This window comes from Physeter macrocephalus, chromosome 15 (assembly GCF_002837175.3).
Source record: "Physeter macrocephalus isolate SW-GA chromosome 15, ASM283717v5, whole genome shotgun sequence".
Taxonomy (NCBI): domain Eukaryota; kingdom Metazoa; phylum Chordata; class Mammalia; order Artiodactyla; family Physeteridae; genus Physeter; species Physeter macrocephalus.
Window position 1 is genome coordinate 52,143,109 of NC_041228.1, and position 23,523 is coordinate 52,166,631.

The window sequence follows — 23,523 nt, forward strand, 5'->3', positions numbered from 1 at the left end:
CCTGCGCGTCCGGAGCCTGTGCTCCGCAACGGGAGAGGCCGCAACAGAGGGAGGCCCGCATACCACAAAAAAAAAAAAAAAAAAAAATTTAATTTCAGTCTCAAATATATGGGAAGCTGGTGGCTTACCCCGCACACAGAAAAGAAAAACTTCCTCTAGTTTTCAGTTCATCACAATGCCTTCCGTAATGCTTAATATCAAAATCCACATTTCACTTGAAGGTGGAAAGGTCCATCCATTCTGTGACATTTGCTGGTGTAGGGATCTTATGCTACTACCCCCCAGGCCATAGTGGCATGTGCCACAGGGTCTTAAGTCTCAATCACTTGCAGAAAAACCCTCACTACCTTCTCCCCAACCATTTCCTTGGTCTCCAGAAGCTCATCTTTTCCCCAAGCATTAGGTTATTTCCTCTTTCCATCCCCTAAGGAAGACTCAGGTGGGAATGCCTTTATACCTGGAAACTTCCATTTTCAGCCTAGAAACATAAAAATCATCGATAACCATTTGAGGCAAGGAAACTCAAACTCATTTTGTAAAGGTTTAGCTACCTTAGAATACTGGGAGGAAAAGTGGTTTCATCCTTTTAAGCCTCCCATTGCTTTGAGTATAAAACACGAATACTTCGACCAATTATACCACCACGCTGCTCATCCTCTAAGATGAGTTGGTAAAGTTTTTTAAAGTATTAAGTTGGTAAAGGGCCAGGTAGTAAATATTTTAGGCTTTGTAGGCTATGTGGTCTCTGTCTCAACTACTAAACTCTGCTGTTGTAGCATGAAAGCAGCCATAAATAGTACTCAAATGAGTGTGGCTGTGTTCCAATGAAACTGTGCTTACTGACACTGAAATGTGAATTTAATAAAATGTTCATGTGTCGCAACATATTGTCCCTATTTTTATTTTTTTCCTCCATTTTAAAATGTAAAACCATTCGTAGCTCACAGGCTGTACAAAAATAAGCAGTGGGCTGAATCTGGCCTGTAGGCTGTAGTCTGCCGATTTCTTCTCTAAGACAATCAGATGAGAACTTTTAACATGAATGTTTCCAGAATTCTGAATTATTTCCTTCCATAAATAGCTCATTTTTGTGCATTTATCATAGTCCTTACCACTTTCTGTCAACAATGATCATTTCATACGCATACGTCTATCTCAAATGACTGTCCTCTTTACAAGAAAGTACTTCCTTTGAGGTCTCACAGAGCCTAGGTGTTCAAACTATTTCAGTTGAATGAAACTGAGTAGTGGGGCAAATAAGGTTGATGAATAAAACAAGTCTATCATGGAGCATCATCTACACAATGCTGGCTTTGCTCTGGGAGAGGGCTATGAGTTTTGTTGCAGATGATTTGTAATTATTTTTGTGGGCTCTCATTTTCTTCTCCCTAATTATATTTGTTAACTTGTTGAATTGCTTCCAAGACCGTTCTTTGAGGACTGAACCTGTATAAAGGACTCCACATTGCTGAGTCTCAACAGGAAAGCTAAGGTTTCCAAAAAAAATGTTTCTTTATTTATGAATTTATTCATCTTTAAGGTTTTTAGAAAAACTGGAAGTATGAGATTGGGATGAATTTTTAAAGACTAGAAATCTTGAAGCTATTTGGTTCATAGAGAATTAGAAAACCGTCTTTTAGAAAATTACGTGCTCTTTGTTTTGTCTTAGTAATACCTTATGCTTTCATGTTTTGTATTTCACTAACTCTGTACAATAATCCTGTGAAGTAGGCTGAACAGGAGTAGAGTTAAGACTCTTCAAGGTACAAGTGGTTTAAAAAAATAACCCAACAGGGGCTTCCCTGGCAGTCCAGTGGTTAGGACTTCGCCTTCCAATGCAGGGGGTGTAGGTTTGATCCCTGGTCGGGGAGTTAAGATCCTACAGCCCTCGCAGCCAAAAAACCAAAACATAAAACAGAAGCAATATTGTAATAAATTCAATAAAGACTTTAAAAATGGTCCACACCAAAAAAAAAAAAAAACTAAAAAAAGGTAAATAACCCAATTTTTAAAAAAGCAATGTTTTTGTTCAGATAACTGAGAAGACAAGGGATGGATCTTTCTTCCATCTATGGCTGAATCCAACGACTCCAATGATATCACCAAGGTCCTGTGTTCTGTTGTTCAGCTCTGTGTTCTTTTGCATTGCTCTTATTCTCTCCCACTGCAGACAGACTTCCCTCAAGTTGCTGGAAGAGATGGCAACTAGCAGCCTCAAGTTCACATCATCCCAGCACAAGGATACTAAAAGCAAGAAGTGTCTCCACTAGCTCTGGCTGGAAAATCTTTAGAAGAGGACTGTAATTATTCATTCAACCAGGATCACTTAATGGGAGAAGAGTGGTTCCCCAGAGAGGGATGCTGAGCAGATAATGAATGTTCTCTGAAGTGGGTATTTACTGAGCAGCCATCTACATATTGGAAAGGGAGGCACAGAGAAATGAAGTAACTTTTCCACAGTCACACTGTTGGTAGGTAACAGAAGTAAACAGAAATCATGCCTTCTCACTCATACCTCATATAGTGCCTCTCCTCTTGCCTGTATAACCATGTTATTTCCGTGGTGTAAGTATCTCTATCTCACCATTTGCAAATGAAAGCTAGGCCTGTAAGTTTTCATAAAGACAATAATGTCATTCCATTGCATCTATTTCTTTGTCTTCTGCATATACATCAATAACTTCACATTGAAGGAACTATAATTATACTCACCTTATTAGCTTCAGTATTCCTGGATAACTCTGGCCTTGTGAAAGAATCTAATGGTTTTCTGTCGCTTTGATGTTACTTTGGTCTTACCGCCACACATTATGGGCATTTTATAATGCATTTTAAGGTGTTTTTAAAAGTCACTCTTTAGCAAAAATACAGAATTTTAATAAAATTACATTGACAAGTAATTATTCCTCATTCCTTAACGTATTCCCTAATTTTTTGTGATGGACATAAACAATAAAATGATTTACTGTAAAAGTGGTTCATCTTTCTATAAGCAGGCAAGTGGCTGATTTGGCGGGAAGAGGACTTGACCGACGGCCAGCCCACGTGGATTCTAGTTTGGCTTTGTCAATTACTAGTTGTGTGGATACCGAAAATGGCTTAGACTCTGAGCCTCAGCATTCTCACTTGCAAAAGGGGAATGGTACTTTGGCCTTATTTTGATACTTAGAGCAGAACTCATGTACCGTTACAAAAATGATGTAAAAATGTCAGTACTTCTACATTTGTTTAAAAGCTGGCTTTCCCTAAGACTGTGACAAATAAGGAGAGAACATGCGAAAACTGTTACCTTAGTGGAAAGATCCTCTTGGAAGAAGTGATTCGATTTTCTAGAAAACTCAACCCAGAACACCTTAACTGGGAAATATACACACACAGACATAAAACTGGAAGGCAAAAATGTTTCTTCTAAGATTTTCTAAAGTTCCCTGATTCTTGTTTTACAACTTATTGATATTTTCTTGTGCCTCTGCCTGCTGTCAGAAATTCTCATTTTGAAGCAAGGAAACTTCAATGAGAAAAGCATTTCAACTTTTGGCTTACTACAAATTTTCCCTTGGGCGATTATAGTTCTAGATCTGTTCAAGACATTAGGTTCTTTGTTGCTCCAACCAAACCCGGGACGTCACTCAGAGGTGCGCAGCGCCACCTCCTGGGAGCGCGGACAGAGCCAGCCAGCAGTAAGCGGCTGAGGGCCGACCACCTGTGTTACGGTCTGTGCGGCTCTGTTGACTCAGACACTTCGGGTGGTTTCTGTACACATACCCCTGCGAGGAACTCGAGACTTAGCCGCGTCTTCGACGCCTCAGCTGAGTAGAGGTTCTTAACCCAGCGAACGGCAAGGCATGTTAACAGGGACGGTCCTGGGTTTAGGGAAGGGTGCTTCACGGCTAACATAGCTCTGTGGACAGGACTACGTCCGGTGGGTGGGAACCAGTCCGTGGGCGGGAACCAGTCCGTGGGCGGAACGACGCTCGGTGGGCGGAACGACGCTCGGTGGGCGGAACGACGCTCGGTGGGCGGAACGACGCTCGGTGGGCGGAACGACGCTCGGTGGGCGGGGCTTATCTCCTTCTGCAGACCAAGATCACGGGGCAGGACTCCGCCTTATGGGCGGAGCTTCGCTCGGTGGGCGGAAGTATGACTTGAGAGAGGACCCTTGACTGGCTCCCTCATTCCGGAACTTCCTGGATCCTGTGCGTGCAGGTGGCGTTACCTGGAGCTTAAACCGCTGCACGAGGGTATCGGAGGACTGGTGAGAGGTTAATAAAAAAATTTTCCGGCGCGCTGGCGTGAAGTTTCCGAGGGTTGAGACAGGATTGGCCGTCCGCGGGCTGCTGCCGTCTGGAGGCTCCGTTCCGTCGTCGTTCGCTACCTTAGGCAGCCCTACTCGGCCGCAGGCCTGCTGGCTCAGGCCTGAAACCCCCATGCCTGCTGGGCCTTCAGCCCACGGCAGGGTACCAGTTTTGGGTTGTTCTTTTGTCACCAGTTTCCACGTGGTTGTTAGAGAAAATCCCTATCCCCCTACCCCCACCCCCCCCGCAGCTAGGCTATCACCTTCTCCACGAACCTTCCTCAAGTCCCCAACTCTATTGGATCTTTCCCTTTTGTGACTCCACTCGTATGCTGTCAGTTACAGCACCTATCTTTATGTTTCTTGTGTTTGTATATGTTTCATATGTATGTATATAGGTTCTGTACCACACTTGGTACATAGTAATTGATTAATGAATACTAGATGAATGGTTGGATTTTGGTTACTTATTGGAAGGATTTTAGATTATTTAATTTGGGGGTGGTTTATGTGTATTTTCTGCTTCTATAATAATCATGTATTTTCTACTGTGTTTCTACTGTGTTCATTTTTTTTTTTTAAGAAGTTCTGTTGGGGTTCGGAAGCATTGTTGTCTCTGTTGTTCCTGAGGCTAGACATTGAAGGAGGAGAGATACAATGTGAGCAAAGGGAAGAAAGGAAGAATGTGCAAGGTGTCTTCAGAGAGTAATTAGTAGACTAGAGTGGGTATAGAGAAATAGGAGATACCTTTGACAGATTTATTCTAGAGTCAGGTTTCCAGCAATATGTCAGGACAAAGAATATTGCTCCTTGTGGGTTGGAGGAGCCACTGAAGGATTTTAACATTGGGACGGTTCATTTCATACCACTACGCAGGATAGACTTGAATGCGTGTGGCTTAAACCAGGGGTTGACAGTCTTTCTGTAAAGGGCCAAATAGTAAATATTTTAGGCTTTGCGAGCCACAGTTGTCGCAGGAAAGCAGCCACAGACAAAACATACGTAATCGAATGGACGTAGCTGCGTTCTAATAAAACGTCATTTACAAAGACAGGTGCCTGACCTGATTTGGTCCGTGGGTATAGTTTGTCGCAACCCAGAGTCTAACCAAATAGTCCTAGGGACTAAAGCAGTAACCCAGTCCTGAACTAGGCAGTACTAAATCATGTTTTTGTAGTGCATTTTTATTTATATACGAGAGGCCACATCACATAATGAGAGCTCAGGATCTAGTCTGCTTGGCTTTGAATCTTGGCATTCTCTGACTACTAATAGTGCGACAATGGGCAGGTTAACTTCTCTTTGCATCAGTTTTTTTTTTTTTTTTAATCTGTAAAATGAGGATAAAATAGTACTTCCTACAAAGTGTTGTTGTAAGGAGTAAATTAGTTAAAACACATAAAATGTTAGCATAGTGCTGCACATGTAGTAAAAGCTTAATAAATCTTAACTATTAATATTTTTTAAATTGTTCCTCACGTGCATTGTTAAAGACAGGTTTGAGAGATGTTTCTCAAGTAGAATTTTTAGGCTTAGTGTGTTTAGCTATAGAACAAAGATAATACCTACAGTTTTTAGGCAAGAGCCATTCACATAGAGGTGATGTGGAAGTCATGAAAGTAATTTAACACGGGGGTTAGGAATTGTAAGATTAAGTACTGGTTTTGAGGAGGTGCACACAGGAGTGAAAATGGGGCAAGTAAAAAGGAATGAAAGAAGGAAGGAGAAGGGAGTCAGTCCTAGAGTATGAAAGGAACCAGAGTGGAATAGCAGTATGTAAACTAGCAGGATGGATGGTGATGGTTAGCATTGTCAGATGCTGCAGAGAGCTGAAAAAAAAAACAGTTGTTGTGTTGAGAATATTAATTAATGAATCCAACTGGCAGAAATTAATGTGGAGCCTCTCATGGGCCAGGTGCTGGAGATGCAGAAAAGAATTAGCTACACACTCTGCACTGAAACAGAAAAATCTAGTAGGAACAAAAGGACATGGAGATAATTTTTATACAAGCAGCAATTTTAAAAATAATCAGGAGTAAAGTGGAATTTCTTAGATTTAATTGGTACCTTTACTTCCAAAACTTAAATTGATTTACACTTCATAAATGTGGGCAACTTAATTGAGCTCCTTTTCTTTCTTTCCTAGACAATGGCCAAGAACAAACTAAGAGGACAGAAGTCCAGGAATGTATTCCACATAGCCAGCCATAAAAGCTTTAAGGTTAAAAATAAAGCAAAACCAGTGACCACTAATCTGAAGAAGGTTAGTATCACTTAAGCACTCTGGCTTTATTGTTTACAAGCAAAGCATAATTGTAAAACTACTGAAAAACTGAATGCTAATATTTAAAACAGGTTCTTCATTTATTTTAAAAAAGAAAAAAAGATGCAGAAAAATAACCTCCCTTTCTTGAATTCAGATGTGCAAAAAAAAGAAAGCATTTTAACTGCAAATGTATGAGGCTCCAAGTAACAGTTTTAATAGTTTTCTCAGAGCATAGAAATCATAAAATACCATGGTATGGAAAAGTTATCTCTAAACTCATATATATTCAAGAAGCTTTCAACAGAGCCAAGACATGGAATGTCAGTCAACACCCATTCTTTTTCTCCTCAGTAATTCTTACTTCTCTTAAGATATCTAGAACTCAGATAAAAACCTAAAAATAGAAGATAAAATATTTTGTTTCTTAAAATACAAAATTTGAAAAGAAAGGAATTGCTTTATCTTTATTTCAAAATATTTGGGGAATGGGAAATTTCTTCAAGATTAAGTAGACTCCTTAAGAAGATTATTCAAGAAAATGTTTTCAAGCTTAAGTAGTAGGTGGAGTCACCTCTAGAGGACTTAGTAATTATCATAATGGTCCATAGAAATGTAAAATTTTATCTTTCAGTCTTCATGAACTAGCTGAGTTAAACTTTTTGGTGGAGCAATTTCATGACTTTGGAAATGCTAAAAAGGAAATAAAGCTGGGTGATATGACTGGGGTTTGGTGGTGACAGTTTTAGATAGAATTGTCTTCAGGGTTGACATTGAAGCCAAGACCTGCCTGATAGGAGCCAGTGATGCAAACTGCTGGGAAGTGTTGGGAGCAGCACGTTCTAGGCAGAAAGAATAGTGAATGCAAAGACCCCCCAGCTGGGTGAAGGCTTGGTGTATTTGAGGAAAATTATTTTGTTTGGATAGGGAATCCTAGAAGCTTTATGGATGCTAATGGAAAAGATCTGTGGGTAGGCAGCCTGGTTGGAGAAAGTATCGAACACTTTTCTGAGAAAGCAGCCTAACTTAGGGGGAGGTCATAAGATCGCCAGGTACTGTATAAATGGTAAATTGAAGTTGGTGGCCATGAACTTAAAAGTGAAGCCAGTCAGCCAGTTATGATTTTCTACAGCTTCAGTTTTGGGCTCAGAAAAGGCAGATACTTGAGTTTAACTAGGTTGCCAGGCAAGTCTGATTGAGGGAGAGAAGAGAAGGAGAGTTAAGAGGGTGTGAAGGAGTGACTGATTAGTGGTCATGGAATCTGTGCAGGCTAAAGGAAAAAGTGGGGATATGAAAATGTGAACAATAGTGAACTTGGTGGGAAAAGATTTCAGTGAGATTTAAGAATTATTAATAAAATAAGTGAATAGAAGGATAGGAGGTGGTGCGGTAACAGGTAATGATGCAGCCTAAGGTAATGCATGGGAGTGACGGCAAGGTAGGTCGTGGAAAAGACCCCTGGAGATGAGGACCTGAAGAGATTAAGAAGCCAAAGGAGAGGTTTTTGTTGTAGCCACTAAGCAGCGACGCCAGGCGTGAGAGGGGTCAGTGAGCCATGGTTTGAGATCTTTCACGAAGAAGCAAGTAATCATGGTGTTGGTAGGCGACAGTAGTGAGGAGAGGGGTGTCAGAATGTCCTGATGCATAAGATGCAAAAGAGCCAAAAGTTTTGAAGGAGAAATGGTTGGGGAGCAGCTGTGAAGAACAAGAATACCACCCCCACCTTTCAGATTCAAGCGAGGAAGGCTACAGGGGCCGCTGTCCTCAGGAGACTGCCAGGCACTTCCATCAAGGAAGGATTCAGAGACATACTGTTAGAAGGACACTGGAAGCATGCCATCCAGGTTCCTCATTTTATAGATGAGAGACGATAGCACTGTAGCTTCAAAAGATAGTGGTCCCATATTTTGGCCTGCTTATTCCAGGAAAGTCAAGGTATGAGGTATAGCCACATAATTCTTATTTTTAAAAAAAAACCGAACCTTTTGTCTAAAATGTCCCAATAAGACTGTAAGAATTTTAGTGTAAATTGTCTCCACAAATTGGTAGGATTGGATTGATAAGAGTTTATAGATTTGGGGGGGTAACAAGATTAAATTAAGGTTGCCTATATTTTCATCCTTAATGGTTGTGAGATCATGGATTAATGCTTTTTCTTTTTTTAAAAGATAAACATCGTGAATGATGAAAAAGTTAACAGAGTGAATAAAGCTTTTGTAGATATACAAAAGGAACTTACACACTTCATAAAAGTCCTTTCCCTTGAACCTCTGAAGAAACAGCTGGTGAGTGGAAATCACTTCCTTTTGTTCTGGCTAATAAACTCCAAATTTTCAAAGCCTGTATTGATTGTAATTTTTAGTATTTGGCTCTGTAGTATGTATAGCTTATTCAGACTTTTAAAACATTGAGTCTAAAATATGGGAATTTATTGTTCTATTTCCAAAAGTACAACTAGAAGAAATTATGTTGAATAATAGATTATATGTCAGTAGACTATATCATTTTTGTTTGCTATTATCTAAATTTTTAAATGTAATTTTCTCTCCAGATTCCTCAGGAGTGTCATGAAAACGAACCAGTTAATGTTGATGAAGCTACAAGATTAATGGCTCAGTTGTAATACACTGGTGATGCATCAAATTCTCCAAAAAGACCAATAAATTAAATGTTTTATACAATTTTATTTTAAAAAATCTTGTTAATGTACAGGCATTGGCACATTTTAAAAACAAACTACATAAACAGATCTTTCCTATAACCTAGGAAAGTGGAATGTCAGAAGTCAACAAAATGTGATAAACTTAAAGTGCTAAAACAGAAGGCACTTCACAAAATCTGTTCACTGAAACAGTTAATATATCCTAGTTTACACCCTTCACTTTATAAGTGGCAGTGAATGTCTGGATCAGAGGATACACAGAAATATGGACAGTCTCGTGGCAGTAAAAATGTAAGACAAACAAATGATGAGCCCTTGGCCAACTTTTTTGTTTTTGATGACCTTAAGTCTACTTTAACGTTCCTCTCATATAAGGAAAAAAACAGAAGGATTCAGAATGGGAGGAAAAGTTGAAATTCCAGAATGTAATTACTTGAGGGTAGGGAGTTGGTGGATATGAAATCACTTTTTCCCCTGAAGCAATCAGAATCCTTTGTTCTTATGGTTGAAGTTTTGTGAAGTAAAAAAGAAAGTATTAGGGAAGAACATTTCAGAATCAGTGAACTAAAAAGGTGTTACATTCATTATTTTAAATACTTAGGTTATTAAGACGTCTAAAATGTTACACAGTTAGAGGTAGATAACAGTCCCAAGTTTCCATGGAATCTAATAATTTAGTATCTGGACATCAAACAGATCACAAACTCCTTCATTATCATCTAAATTAAAGTTGTAGTCATCTGCCGGGGTCGGAGAAAGCCGTAAAAGCGGAAACACTGCAAGCAAAAAATAAATTCAGTGTTAAAGATGGTTTCTACATACAGGTAATGATGTCTAACATAAAATACTATCAAAAACATCAAGCCAAATTATGTTTCCCATTTTATACAGCAATTTTTGAAAAATATAGGAAATGTAATGATCAAATTAATGACTTGTATTTTGTGTATATTTTGAAAGAGTCTTCTTTAAAGACATTTTATTCATTGATTATAGGTGTTAGCTTGAGAAATAGAAGTTAATTTTTATTGGTTGAACTTGTCACTAAAATTTATGATTCAGAAACACTGGTCAAAGTATTTTCTCTGATCTGCTAAATAAGCTACCACTTTGAAAACAGAGAAGGGAACTAGACATAAATTAATAAATATGCTGAAATTCTCTGCTTTTACGGAAGTGTCTGATAAATGTCTAAGTGGTTACTGTGCCATTGGCTAATTTAACAGCTGCTACTTCCTAGGTCTCGGCTATACATATTTGTTAGGAACCAGGACTCTGAATCCAAGAACTTTTAGAAAGGTGAGGCCCAGAGAGTAATTGTTAAAGTAACTACCATTATTATAGCTAGTTGATTTTTAAGAATTATTTCATATTAGATGATAATGTGGCTAATCTTAGTAATACTAACTTGGCAGCTTGAAATTGGCCATGGTAGGAGTATTTACAAAAACTATGTTCTCAGATTTCCTGTTGACTCAGATACACTGTTTTACTCTTCTTGGCCAAATTCTTCAGGTGTAAAAAGGGCTAGTACGCCAACAATTTAGAAGTTTATTCAGTAAAGGTGATAAGTATCCCCTTATGAATTATTTTTCCTCAAAATGCAGGCAAAAAATTCTGAAGGATGCCTATAACCTACTATAAATTTCATGAATCATCATAGTACATTAAGCAGTTAAAAAATATAGGTTCTTCATTCTTTTAAATCATGTGCCACTCATAAATTCTAGAAAAGCATTATTGATGTATAAGGTTATATTTATTAAATTTTTTAACTACTTACCATCAGAAGACATTAACTCATCAATGATATCTCCACTAATAGATCCTGCTGGAGAGAGAAATGTGATAAAGTTTTTTTACACTTCTCTTTATATATTTTAACAGCAAAAAGGCAGTTATATTTAAACAGCATATATTTAAACACAGTATATATTAAGCACAGTTATATTTAACATCAGCATCTTGATTAAAAGTACAAAATTAAAGTACTAGAACTTTGTGGAAACAAAGAATTTTCATGACACCTAATCTGTACTTGGCATTACTTTTAAACTTCTGAACTCAAGATGTAGCCCCCAAAACTCATCGTTTTCCCAAAACTGACTCCTCAGTTTTTAAAGTCAGTGTTACCATAATTCTCCCAAAGACCCAACCTTAAAAGTGCAACATCACTTACAGTCCTCCTGTTAACTTTATCTTCAGATCGCACACATCAAAGGTTACTTATTTTGCCTAAAGAGTATTTCTCAAATCTTCCTTATTTCTCTTTCCAGTCGTATTGTCATCACCCCATTTTAGCCTCAGTGTTCTCTCACAGTTGCATAACTGCGAACATCTTATCTTCTGTCTTCATTGCCTCTAATCTCTTCTTCCCTGGGCCAAAAGCCTCTTCTTTCCTAATCACGTTACTTCTGTGTTCACCAGTATACAGTTCTAAATGTGCCACTTCCCTGGTCACAAATCTTCATTGGTTTATAGGTCAAAGTCCTAACTCAGTCTGATATTCAAGGCCCTCTCTAATCTGGCCCCAAATTATTTTCTTTACTATTTCCAAGTACAAAATCATGTACAGAAATGAAATGCTCAAAAGTTTCTTTAATGCTTTGTGAAAGCCAGTGTACTAATTGTGTCTGAGCTAAACCATAAGCCTGCCTACTTTATTCTTCCCAATTAGGTTATAAGCTTTTGAAAGATGACACTTTCTATCATGCATCCCTATGGCCTATGGTGTGGAAATACTTATAGGGGAAGGATATGGGCAACAAGAAGCTGAAAAATATTCTGTGTCCAGTTAGATCTTTTTAGTCTCACTCTTACCTATTGTGAACTCAAAGAGTAGACCACATCCCAAAAGGATAAAGGTAAAAATAAACAAATTGGAATATATATAGTTTTTAAATTATCTTCAATACTGCGTCTAGATTGCATGGCAGTCATTCATTCAGCAACCATGGGTCCTTTATTTGGAACCACTAAGGAGCTGGTAAATACCTAGCCATGTAATAACCAAGGGAAAGGACTGGATGCTGAGGAAAGTTTATAAATTTAAGAAATGTGGCCCCTATTCCCGATGCCCAGTTTTTAGCTATTTATCATTTCACAGATCAAACAACTTAGGAAGGCAAGATTTCCTAAATAATTGGAGTTGAGACCACTTATCAATTCTAAAACTAAGCTTTCCAAATAAAAAGTGTAACAATAGAGAATACAGAGAAACTGGAGACATAAGTCACTATAGTAGTCCCTAGTATGATTTTTATTAAATGTAGAACAAATTTCAATTATATATACTAGAGTTACTAAGAGATAAAAGAACCTTACATAGTAAATCTCAGATAAAAAGCTGACATGTAAATAGTAAAAGGGGGGTGGGGGAACAAATTTGGTTTAATTCCAAAAATGGAATCCTAAGGAAAACTGCAAATACATATATTTACACAGTCTATGAAACAAGTAGTAGTAGTATAATTAAGACAGGATCTGGGCTTCCCTGGTGTCGCAGTGGTTGAGAGTCCGCATGCCGATGCAGGGGACACGGGTTCGTGCCCCGGTCCGGGAGGATCCCATATGCCACGGAGCGGCTGGGCCCGTGAGCCATGGCCGCTGGGCCTGCGCGTCCGGAGCCTGTGCTCCGCAACGGGAGAGGCCACAGCAGTGAGAGGCCCGCGTGCCACAAAAAAAAAAAAAAAAAAAGACAGGATCTGTTTTTTAAATTTTCCTCATAATACATATTCCAGTGCTGGGCACACAGAAGACACAAAATTAATACTTGTTGATCAGGTTTACTATTTTGCCTCCTATACTAGATAACAGAATAACATCACAATTGAGAAATTCAGAAAAGCTCTCCAACTTGTTCAACACAGTATTCATATTTTCCCCTCTACTTTTTGTAACAAAGGCTCTGAACCCACCTGAAGATAAGTCTGTGGCTGGAGTCTGCTGAAGATTCTGGCTTCTTTCGGAGACATGCTGCTCAGGCAGGTTCTGAGTTGCCGTGTTGGATTTCTGTGGAGGCACTGGAGTTGAGGGCTGAGAGGAAGGCTGTGTGAGGTCATCAGGTGGGGGAACAGGAAAAACCACGGGCTTAGAGGAGCTGGACTCTTTATTTATAAGCAGCACGTGGATAGGTCCTGAATGACTCTTTAGATTGATCTGGTATTTCTTTTGTCCATTCTGACCCTTTGAAGTTAGTGGGCATAAACAAATGAATAAAGGTCAACATTTCTAGGTAAGCTGAAATATTAAAAATAAGACAGGCAAAGGTATAGGGACTAACTACGACAAAATTAAGTCGCTAAGTCAAAACATAGAGACCAACAGTAGAATGGGATATTGAGTGCTATAAACCACTTGCCCCTAAAAGTAAGCTTTTCTTAAATACTGGGCATCAAAAACTCCCAGTTGTAGAATTCTGGAAACCATCTATTTGTGTGTAATTATACATGTCAGTGCAGCAGCGCTCCAAGCGTTCTGCACATGTATGGAACTCCATCCCCTGGCATCGGCCGCCATGGATGTGGTCATCTCAATGTGCAGCTATTTCACAGGTCGAAACTTCTTTTCATTCAGCAAAGCACAAAGACAACTGAGTTTTCCTACAGAGATATAAATGTAAGGTCCCTCCATTTCAAAGAGGTAATTTGTATCCCGAGACTTCAGAAACCAGTAATGTAAATGCCTAAATACAAAGTTCTAGAATAGCTGGGAGAAGAGAGGGAGGTGATAACAGTAATTTTTTCTACCTCTTTTTTGATTGTTATAGTTTTCAAATCAGTTTGTTTCAGGAAATTTGAATCTGAAAACTAAAATCATGAAATTTATATTAGCATAGAGTCAATAAATATCTCTGACTCAATAAGCCAGAAAATGTTTTTTAAAAGACCTAATTTAAAGCAATATATTATTGTTGATATTTAAAGTGAACTTTTTCCTCAGGATTGTTATATTGGTTATAGATACCGTCAAACTGATCTTTTAAGATTATTGACTATATCATTACTCATTCCTTGATGTCTTCTAGCTCAAATAAAATCAAATTTTAAAAAAAGTAAAATGTTAAATGATTCATTCAGTCACTTCCATAATTTTACCAAAGTACTGAAGACATCTAAATTCAGATATCAGTACTTTCAAACAGACAACTTAAAAGCAGTAACTTGAAAGTGTTTGCAATTAGCTCATGTTCAACTAAAGAAAATATATTTGTCCCTCTTGGAACAGGAGATCCATTTTAACAAAAGTTATCCTACATACATACCATTTCTGGAATAGGTACCTCCAGCTGTGTACCAGAAGGTGCTTGAATGGCCAAAAGTGTATCACCTGGTCAAAAAAATTAAGAAATAAAGATTTTTACATTTTAGAAAATACTACTGATCCTGTAATACAGTGGCCAAGAGTGTGGGGCGGCCAAGAGTGTGGGCTGTGGAGTCAGAATGCTTGGATTTGAATCCCAAGCTAGGTAACCTTGGGCTTTGGTTCTTTATTCTGTAAAATGGAGGCAATATAACTTACTGCATAGGGGTTTTTTTGAGGATTAAATGAGGCAATATATGTGTTAGACCTTAGAACAGGTTAGCATTAGCTCTATTCTCATAAACAAATTGCTTTCACCCAATCTCATGTCAGGTCTGAGATTCTTGAAACCTTTTAGCCTTAGTTAAATAACACTGTTTAGATGAAGTATTTATACTACTTAAATGACTGGAGATACTAGAGATTAGGTATGATACAGTGAAATCTTAAGCTTAAGTGAACTTACTTTTGAAGCCAAATTCTACAGCAGTCTCTGCTGAGTTGAAGATTAAAAATACTTCCCCAAACTTTCTTTGAAAACTTGGGAAATATGGTGGCAAAGTAGAGCAATAAGCCCACATATATTACCAACACAGTCTTAGATGAAAGTCAGATTCCACTTGGCAAGGTTTTCGGCAGATTATTTTTTGTATGTGCATAATACAAGACTGTCCTTTTTTAATAGGTCATGCACAATTAAATATAAATCTGTATGCAAAATTTCATTTTACTTGTATTATATATATTATGTAAATACAGCCCCCATCCCCCATTTTAGTTACTAATATATTGTCATCTTAAGAGGAAAACATGGAGGCTGGGGATGGAATAGGGTGAGGAATAATTTTCCTGATTATAAAATGAATAAACCTTACTCTGTCCTCATGCTTTCTTTGGGTTCCATTTGTGACCAGCACACTTGCTACATATATTTTCATAAACAGTGCCAATGAGAACCGTGTTCTAGTTCAAGTTTAGTCATTGACTCTGTGATTCTGTGACTTTGAGGCTGTTGCTTAATCGCTCTCTGACTTAGGTGACTCTCCCACACATAGTTTATATCTACCAATGTGGGCAATGATGTGGAAGCTGGGAAAAGCAGTTATTGTCATGGGAACAGAAATGAAAGCAGCCTATCAACACATGGCACTGTAGAGTGAGACCCAAAAATGTCCACAAGTCCTGAAAATAATGACTTAGGGTGAGTGCATGGAGAATTTTGAATCACATTACACTAAATAGGTTGATCAAAGGAAGAATGTAAGAAAAAACTTACTAACAGTACTTACCATTAAAGCAATTACAGATGTCTTCATGAGTTACATAGGAAAATGTACTGTCATAGAGTTAAGGAAACAACATTTATATCAAGGTCTAGACATTTAAATTAAGATAATAAATCTGAAGGCCAAAATAAACAAAATGACCAAATGCATGAAGGGACTGTCACATATGGTCAGATGAAAAAGAACACAAGTCTTTAGTCTGAAAAGGCAAAGACAATCACATAAAGGTCCATAAGAGAAGTGTCCATCCTTTGCTCTAAGAAGAAGCCACTTTTGATTTCTCTGTCATTGAGAACTCTTGGGAGAGAGATGGAAAACACATTCCTCATGGAGACAGGAGCTTCAGGGGGAAGGATATTGATGGGAAAAAGATGCTCTCAGTGGGAGTGAAGAGCAACTATACAAGCCTCTGCATCGAGAATCTTCTTGGCTCATGGTTTGGGGAATTGGGAGTGGCCACAATCTTGGAAAGCACTGCAGCAAAGTGCATGATCAACTAGTTCAATGCTTTTTGAATCTTGGGGTTCCACAAGGCACAGTTGAAGACCCCCATTATTATCAAACTGTTAAGGAGTTCTGATCATAGAAAGGAAATAACAAATGAGATCATGGACTTGTTCACCAAAGACAAGACAACATGAAAAATAAATTGTATACATTAGTCAAAAGTTCATAAGAGGTGGTACAAGATAAATGTAGTTAAAATGTTCCGTATGACTACAGGTAAGTTCACAAATCAAGAGAGTCACATATATCTAAGAGAACACAATGACTGTAAGAAACACATGGAGTATATCACTAATGATTTTCCCCCCAATACAATAGATACACCAGCCTTGGAACCCCACCCTCCAGTAAATACTGTCTTTGGGTTAATATTAGGCAGAATGTATCTTGGACTGATTGCAGGCCCTTAATATTTCATTTTCAAACCAAAATTAATTTTTCAAAACCTTGAGAGTTGCTGAATTTTTACTACTTCAGAACACTGAATGATTTAAGTACAGAACAATGATTTAAGTATGTCTATGCACTTAACAATGACTTCTTCCAAATTCGCAGACCCCCTAAGCACACTTTAGCTAGCATGTTACAGCCTATCAATGGGTAGACTGAATGTAGGTGAATTTGTTTTTCTCAGTGCAACACAGTAATGGTGCTAACTGATGCACTGTATAACTTAAAAAGGTAAAAATTTTAAAATATTAGTATAAATCATTAGAAGAATTATAAAATTAAAATGTTATATTCACTTGCAAAACTGAACTCTCTAAAAGCACTAGAATAAAGTAACTGATCTTCAGACTGAAAGAATATATAGATATTATGTATAGTATAGCTTATTTAAAAGGATATCTATTATTAATGGAGTCGTCCATCACATTTTTGATGCTTTGCTGTAGCCACAACTTCTGCTGATCAAGTTCTCTTTCCTTCAGTTCTAGATCTTCAATTTCAGCTTTAAGATATCTTAATCTATCTATGACTTCTTTAGTATTACAGCCAGCACCTACACCTCTTAAAAACATATGAGAATTAATATCCCCAGTATCAGACCCAGGTAAACATCACTTAATTTTTGTAGTAGTAAAACTCACTGAATATATTCAAGACAAAAATCTTTACACTCTTCTAAAAATCAAGCATTAAAATCCTTAGAAAATTTAAGCACCATATACCCCTGAACATGTTTGCTTAGACAATTTATTGCCAAGAACATCCAAAGTACAAAAATTCTCAACATGTTCTAGTGTGCTTTTTGTCTTCTAGAAGGTCAGGCTGGTGACTGAGGCACCACAGGATGTCAAAGTCAAATTGTCACACTGGAAGTCTCACTATATAGACTGAGATGCTGGTAAAACACATTATAATCTTTTAATATATTTTGGTGGGATTTTTGACTATGATAAACCAAAAAATGAAGGCTAAAGGGGACAAATTTGTGGAACAGAAAGTGTTTATCACACTCAAACATACAACAGTTAACAAATGACAACATTCATTTCAACTAACCATTATTTACAAAGTACATAATCCTGTGTATAAGACACAGTTCCTGTTTTCAAGGAGTTTATATTAGGTGGGCAGATAAATACTTAAGCAGAGAGGAATTAATAATAATAAAGCAGTATGCAGTGTGTACCAAATGAGTAGCTTGAGGGAGAAAGTAAGATTTGAATTTTAAGAGTGTAAATTAAACAGTGGAGTGAGCAAGGGGACATCCCAACATAGAAGTGACACAGAAGCCCAAAGAGGTGTGTCCAGGGACACAGGTGGGGCTGGTGTGACTAGAGTAGATGGCTGAAATAGAGGCCTTTGGAGAGGCAAATGGTAGAAAGGTCAGATCTTACAGAGCACTGAGAAGAAAAACAAAGGTTTTAGAACAGAGTACTGGTTTGTAACTTACTTCCATTGTATACTATTTTTTGACTTTTTTTCAATTAGGTCAATTCCTTCCAAGACATTGGTGATATCATAAATTCTTCTCTTTTGCCTCACTGCCAAAGTATCTGCAGCCTGTTTAAAAAAAAAAAAGGAAAGAACAATGAAATAAATTACATTTCGTATTTTAAGGCCCAAAAGGCTTTGGTTATTAAGGTCACAGCATGAGAGCCCAATCCTAAATCTGACCCAGTCAGCTGCTTGGGTATGTGCAAATCAACCCTCAAACACTGAAAATACCACAGAAATTATTCCATTTAAAAGCCAGCAGATGTTGGAATGGAAAAAAAAAATGAAGAGGTCGTGACACGAAGCCCACGAAAATTAAAGAACACAATAAGAATACTTCGATATATCACCTTATGGGCTAATTCTGAAAAGGCACTGCTAATTGTCACTTCCTATCTTATTTCTCCGTTCATAAACAGTCTTGTCTAAAATCAGCCTTAATTACTTTTTAAAACTTTGAAAAATTATATGTCAGCGGCTTTTAAATAATGAAGTCAAGATACTTGGGGGAAAATTCTGAATTTTATACACATTGTAATACCTTGAAATACACAATCTGCATTTTTTAAACTCACAGTGAAAAAAAGAGAGGAATGAATCATGCCATCCCAACACAAAGCATAAAATCTACAAGAAATCAAAATCTATAGCACAAGGTTGTGGAACTAGCAAACACAAAAGCTTGGTAGTTTCACTCACATTAGGTAAGACCAACAAAAATAATTAACGCTATCATGTCAGGAATGAATTGAGGAATGCTGGACAGTTCCTCTAACTAGTTCTCACTCACATGTCTGACATTTGTTCCCCAATAGTACAAACAGAACCTCTAAGACGAGGTTACCTTACAGCTCTTTTTTCAGAGTGGATTAGACAACAGACTGTCTTGAATGTGGAGTCACATTTTAAGATTCATGGTAGTAATGAAAAAACACATTTATGTCCTTACTGACAATATTCAGTATATATGTACAAGATTTCGTTTCATATAGTTAGTTACCAACTACCCCAGGGCATCACTACCTTCTTGATTCTGTAAAAAAGTACCTCCTACAAAAACCCAGGACAGCATTTTGTTTCCTTCCACAGGGGGCATGTGCAACCAACAGCAACTGCTTGCTTCACAGGCATGTGGAACCTGTAAGCAAAATGTCGGTTCTATCAATCTAGTCGTTGTGTTACCAAAAATACCAGGTTACTGTTGTCCAATCACGCAGGTCTTCGGGAAGGGGATTCAAGCCTCAAGCAGTGGACCAGGAGGGTAAGTAGGAAGTGGCAGAGAGAAGGAAGAACCAGAGCGTGAGGCTGTTTGAACCCCCAACTCTGACTAGAGTTTGGCTCCATCTCTTCTAGAAAACGAGAAAATGAAAAAGAGGACTAGGCATTGTTTCATTGATATCCTCTTCCTTGTACTTAGCAATTTCCTCTCTGTTTCACCTACCATTGTAGAGCTTCTGTCCTTGAGTGTGAGGCTGTCTTTCTGAAGAGCAATCATCTACTGCAAAGCTAACTGTAAAATCTTAAGTTGTGAATTCATGTCTCACTTCCCTCTTGAGAAGTAGCTCACAGCACTCCAAGCCAGCTCTGTGTTATCCGTAGCTACGGACTCACACACAAAAGCCATCACAACCACAGCAACAGCTCACCAGGTAGGGTATTAACATATGTTTGTATGAACCAGATCACACAGCTATTCTAGGTCACTGGGCAAAGAGCCATGAGATCTCACTTTTAGCTCAAAATTTGTAATAAAGTATCTCATTTATAATTTATTACTGCTTAACAATTATAAAATTAAACACTTGATTTCCAAAACTAAACATTATTTCTTAAGTATCTTTCTATTTAAATATATAAACATATACATGACCAACATTAAAAAGGATCTCCAGGAAGCTTTTATTTTAGCAGCTGCATCATCCTTCTGAAGTCAGGTTCTGGAGCTAGGCACACCACGATCCAACCCCAGCCCTGCCACTTCCTGTCTTCAGTTGGCTTCAAACTCATTAAACCTCACTTCCTTTTTGGAAAATGCGATAACAACACATGCTGAATTGTGGGGATTAAACTGGATAATCTTAGCACAGTGTCTGCTGCATAATTTAAATATTGGTAAGTAACTGCCTCATCATCAAATACAGGTTGAAACAAGAGATCGTGGGTAAGTTAGAGTTTGCATGTATACGAACCTATCATATTTTATGTAGTGTTTTTAAAAGTTGCGTGTGAATTCTTAAAGTTTTATTAAGTAATCCAAGACCTTTGTACTTAATAAAATCATACAATGAATCACCACCACCTTCATTCATTCATTCAGCACCCACGGGGTGCCAGGCTCGTCTGGGTCTTAAGGATACAGTGGTGACAGAACCAAGTCCCTGACTTCAAAAGAGGGAGGGGAGTTAATAATGTACAAATAATTGTTAGGAGGAATGCATGTAGGAAGGTGCTATATTTAACAGGATTTTCAGAGAAGAGCTCCCTGATAAGGCGACATTTGAACTGAATGAAGTGACCCCTGGGAACACCTGGCAGTAAGTGCAAAGGCTCTGAAGTGGGAGATGCTAAGGTCCTTCAAGGAAAGGCGGGCAGGCCAGTGTGGCCAGACTAGTGATTGAGAGGGAGAATGGGAAGGGGGTGTGTAACGAGAGGAGGAAGAAAGGGGAAGAGGAAGAGAGAGACACAGAGACAGGGAGACAAAGACGATAACGTGGAAGAGGTAGCAAGAGGCCAGATCACTGGGGTCTTGCAGGCCACTGTAAAGACTTTAGCTTTTACCCCCAGTGAAACAGAAAGTCACTGGAAGGCTTTGAGCACACAATGATTTGGCTCCCCATTTTCAAAGGTTCTCTCGGGCTGCTCTGGGTGAAATAAAAGAAGCCAGTGAGAAAGCAATGGCAAGAATCCATTCAAGAGATGGCCGTGGCTTGGGTGAGGGGTAGATGTGGAGATTGTGAGAAATGGTGAGATTCAGGATCTATTTTTTGTAAAGCTTTTTAAAAATTTTTAATTTTTTTACAGCTTTATTGGATTATAATTGCTTTACAACGTTGTGTTAGTTTCTGCTGTACAACAAGGTGGATCAGCTCTATGTATACACATATCTCCCCACTCTTGAGCCTCCCTCCCACCCTCCCCATCCCACACCTCTAGGTCATTGCAAAGCACCGAGCTGATCTCCCTGTGCTGTGAAGCTGCTTCCCACTAGCTATGTGTTTTACACATGATAGTGTACATACGTCAATGCTACTCTCTCAATTTGTCCCAGCCTCCCCTTCCCCCACTGTGTCCACAAGTCGGTTCTCTATGTCACTGTCTCTATTCCTGCCCTGCCACTAGGTTCATCAGTACCATTTTTCTAGATTCCATATATATGCGTTAATATATGGTATTTAGGATCTATTTTGAAGGTACAGCAAGCAGACGATCCTGAGAAAGGAATCAAGAGTAACTCTTCAGTTTTTGACATGAGCAACTGGAGATGAGGAAGGTTGCAGGAGGAATAGGTTTGGGGCACTGAAAATCAGGAACTCGGCTTTGGACATGGTGACTTCCAGCGGGGAGAAATCAAGAAGGCCACTGGACATTGGGAGCGTGTGGGTTAGGTGAGAAGTCCAAGCTAGAGATACAAATTCAGAAGCCATCAGTAAAGAAGACATTTTAGGACACTGGATGGAACCTACTGGATTCACCTAGGAGGTGAGCATAGAAGGAGAAGATGTCTAAGGGCCAACCCTGGGTTCGCCAGTGTTTAAGATCCGAGAAATGAGGGGCAACCTGCCACTGAAGTAAGAGAAGTAGGAAGAGTGGGGTCTTGGAAGCCAAGGGAAGAGTGTAAGAAAGAGTGACCATGTTAAGTATCGCTGGCAGGGAGACCTGATTCACTGAGACCTGATCCATGGATTAGACTTTGGAAAGATCACGAGTGACCTTGGTCACCGCCGTTTTGACAGAGTGGTGGAGTAGAAAGCCTTCATGGAGAGATTCCAGGACAGAGTGGAAGGAAAGCTGGAGTGGACAGCTCTTTTGAAGATTTCTGCTGCAAAGAGGAACAGAAATGGGGCAGTAGCTATAGGGAATTCCCCAGGAAGTTTTTTTTTCCCTTCATTTCTCTTTTCTTTTAAAGATGGAGCAATTTCAACATGCGAGTATGCTGATAGGAATGAGCCAGTAAAGGGAGAAGAGGGATAATTCATGATGCAGGAGAGAGAAGAGGCAACCACTAAAGGAATAGCAGTGAGTAGACAAGGGGGGATGTGAATCAGACTAGCTGAGGATCAGCCTTACATAATAAGAGGGCATATAAATAATTGAAGCTCATCAGCGTGCCCAAGTGCAGCTGTGGGTACGATAGTAGATAAGGTAAGGGGAGAGGTTAGACACTTCCTTCTGGTTGCTTTTTTTCTTCTCATCAGTGGAGGTGGGAGTGGAGGAGTGAAGGGGGAGGGGGTGGTTAGTGGTTGAGAGAGGAGAAGTGTGAAATCCTCATCTAGGAAAGCCAGAGAATAAGTCGTGTAGAAGGAATGCTGGACCCCACTATGGTCCTGTTCAAGTTAGTGGTCCTGAATTTAAAGTGAGAGCCATCAGAATCACTGTGCATTTTCCTGCGGCCCTGCAGAAAGGCTGGGGTGTTGTCAAGGGACAGGCAGAGAACAAAATGGGTGCATCCTCATCCCATGCTGGCACTGTGGCTGTTGAATGCACATGAGTATGCATCAAATTTACTTTAAAAGTTTACATTTATTATTCTAGGACCTGACCTATATAGCCATAGGGAAGCATCTATTAGATGCTCATTTTTTCAGGAAAAACAAGCATAACCCTCTGAAAGACATAGATCTCCCCTCCAAATATTAAATTCTTTTCTAAAAATATGTCGCCAATGGTGAACAAACTGATATCCACACGTGGAACAAAATTAAAACTTGTGATGCTTTTAAGAGGTGGACAAGTCAAATAAAACCTAAGAGCTGAGAGGGATCACATATAAGTGCTAAAAAGGGCTTTAAGAATTTTCTGGCCCCATCCCTTCACTTGAACAAATGAGTCCAAGACCAATGTTAATTCTGGGAGGGAGAGAGATTATGTGGTAGCTTTATTTGGGTTAGGATTAGTTGCGGCTCATTTGCTCAAGGATGTTCTTCCGATGCAGCCTGATGCTTCATTCAAAAGGGCTAACATAAACACAGTAACTCTGGAAACATCCTGTCTTTCAGGTTCTCCATCTGTAAAGCAGGTACTTTACTCTCTTCCAGGACAACAACTG

General features: G+C 38.8%; 2 protein-coding genes across 6 annotated transcripts; one reads left to right on the forward strand and one right to left on the reverse strand.

Moving 5' to 3' along the window:
* The first annotated feature begins 4,109 nt into the window (after nt 1-4,109).
* On the forward strand, nt 4,110-9,238 carry RBIS (ribosomal biogenesis factor). Of its 2 annotated transcripts, none has more exons than XM_007120455.4 (4): nt 4,110-4,262; nt 6,441-6,557; nt 8,726-8,842; nt 9,109-9,238. In XM_007120455.4, the coding sequence occupies exons 2-4, from the start codon at nt 6,444-6,446 to the stop codon at nt 9,178-9,180; spliced, it is 303 nt and encodes a 100-aa protein (XP_007120517.2). In that variant the 5' UTR covers nt 4,110-4,262; nt 6,441-6,443; the 3' UTR covers nt 9,181-9,238. The 2 variants fall into 2 exon arrangements, with proteins under 2 accessions (XP_007120517.2, XP_007120516.2); XM_007120454.4 differs by having other exon boundaries at nt 4,113-4,255.
* Nucleotides 9,224-17,099, reverse strand: E2F5 (E2F transcription factor 5). Of its 4 annotated transcripts, none has more exons than XM_055091158.1 (7): nt 16,163-17,099; nt 15,810-15,851; nt 14,483-14,547; nt 13,968-14,027; nt 13,137-13,404; nt 11,003-11,047; nt 9,224-9,995 (listed from the first exon to the last, which is right to left on the reverse strand). In XM_055091158.1, exons 1-7 carry the CDS (start codon nt 16,239-16,241, stop codon nt 9,886-9,888), a joined length of 669 nt encoding a protein of 222 aa, XP_054947133.1. In that variant the 5' UTR covers nt 16,242-17,099; the 3' UTR covers nt 9,224-9,885. The 4 variants fall into 4 exon arrangements, with proteins under 4 accessions (XP_054947133.1, XP_054947132.1, XP_054947135.1 ...); XM_055091157.1 differs by having other exon boundaries at nt 9,226-9,995; nt 11,003-11,050; nt 16,163-17,092; XM_055091160.1 differs by lacking the exon at nt 13,968-14,027 and having other exon boundaries at nt 9,234-9,995; nt 16,163-17,025.
* Nucleotides 17,100-23,523: the final 6,424 nt, after the last annotated feature.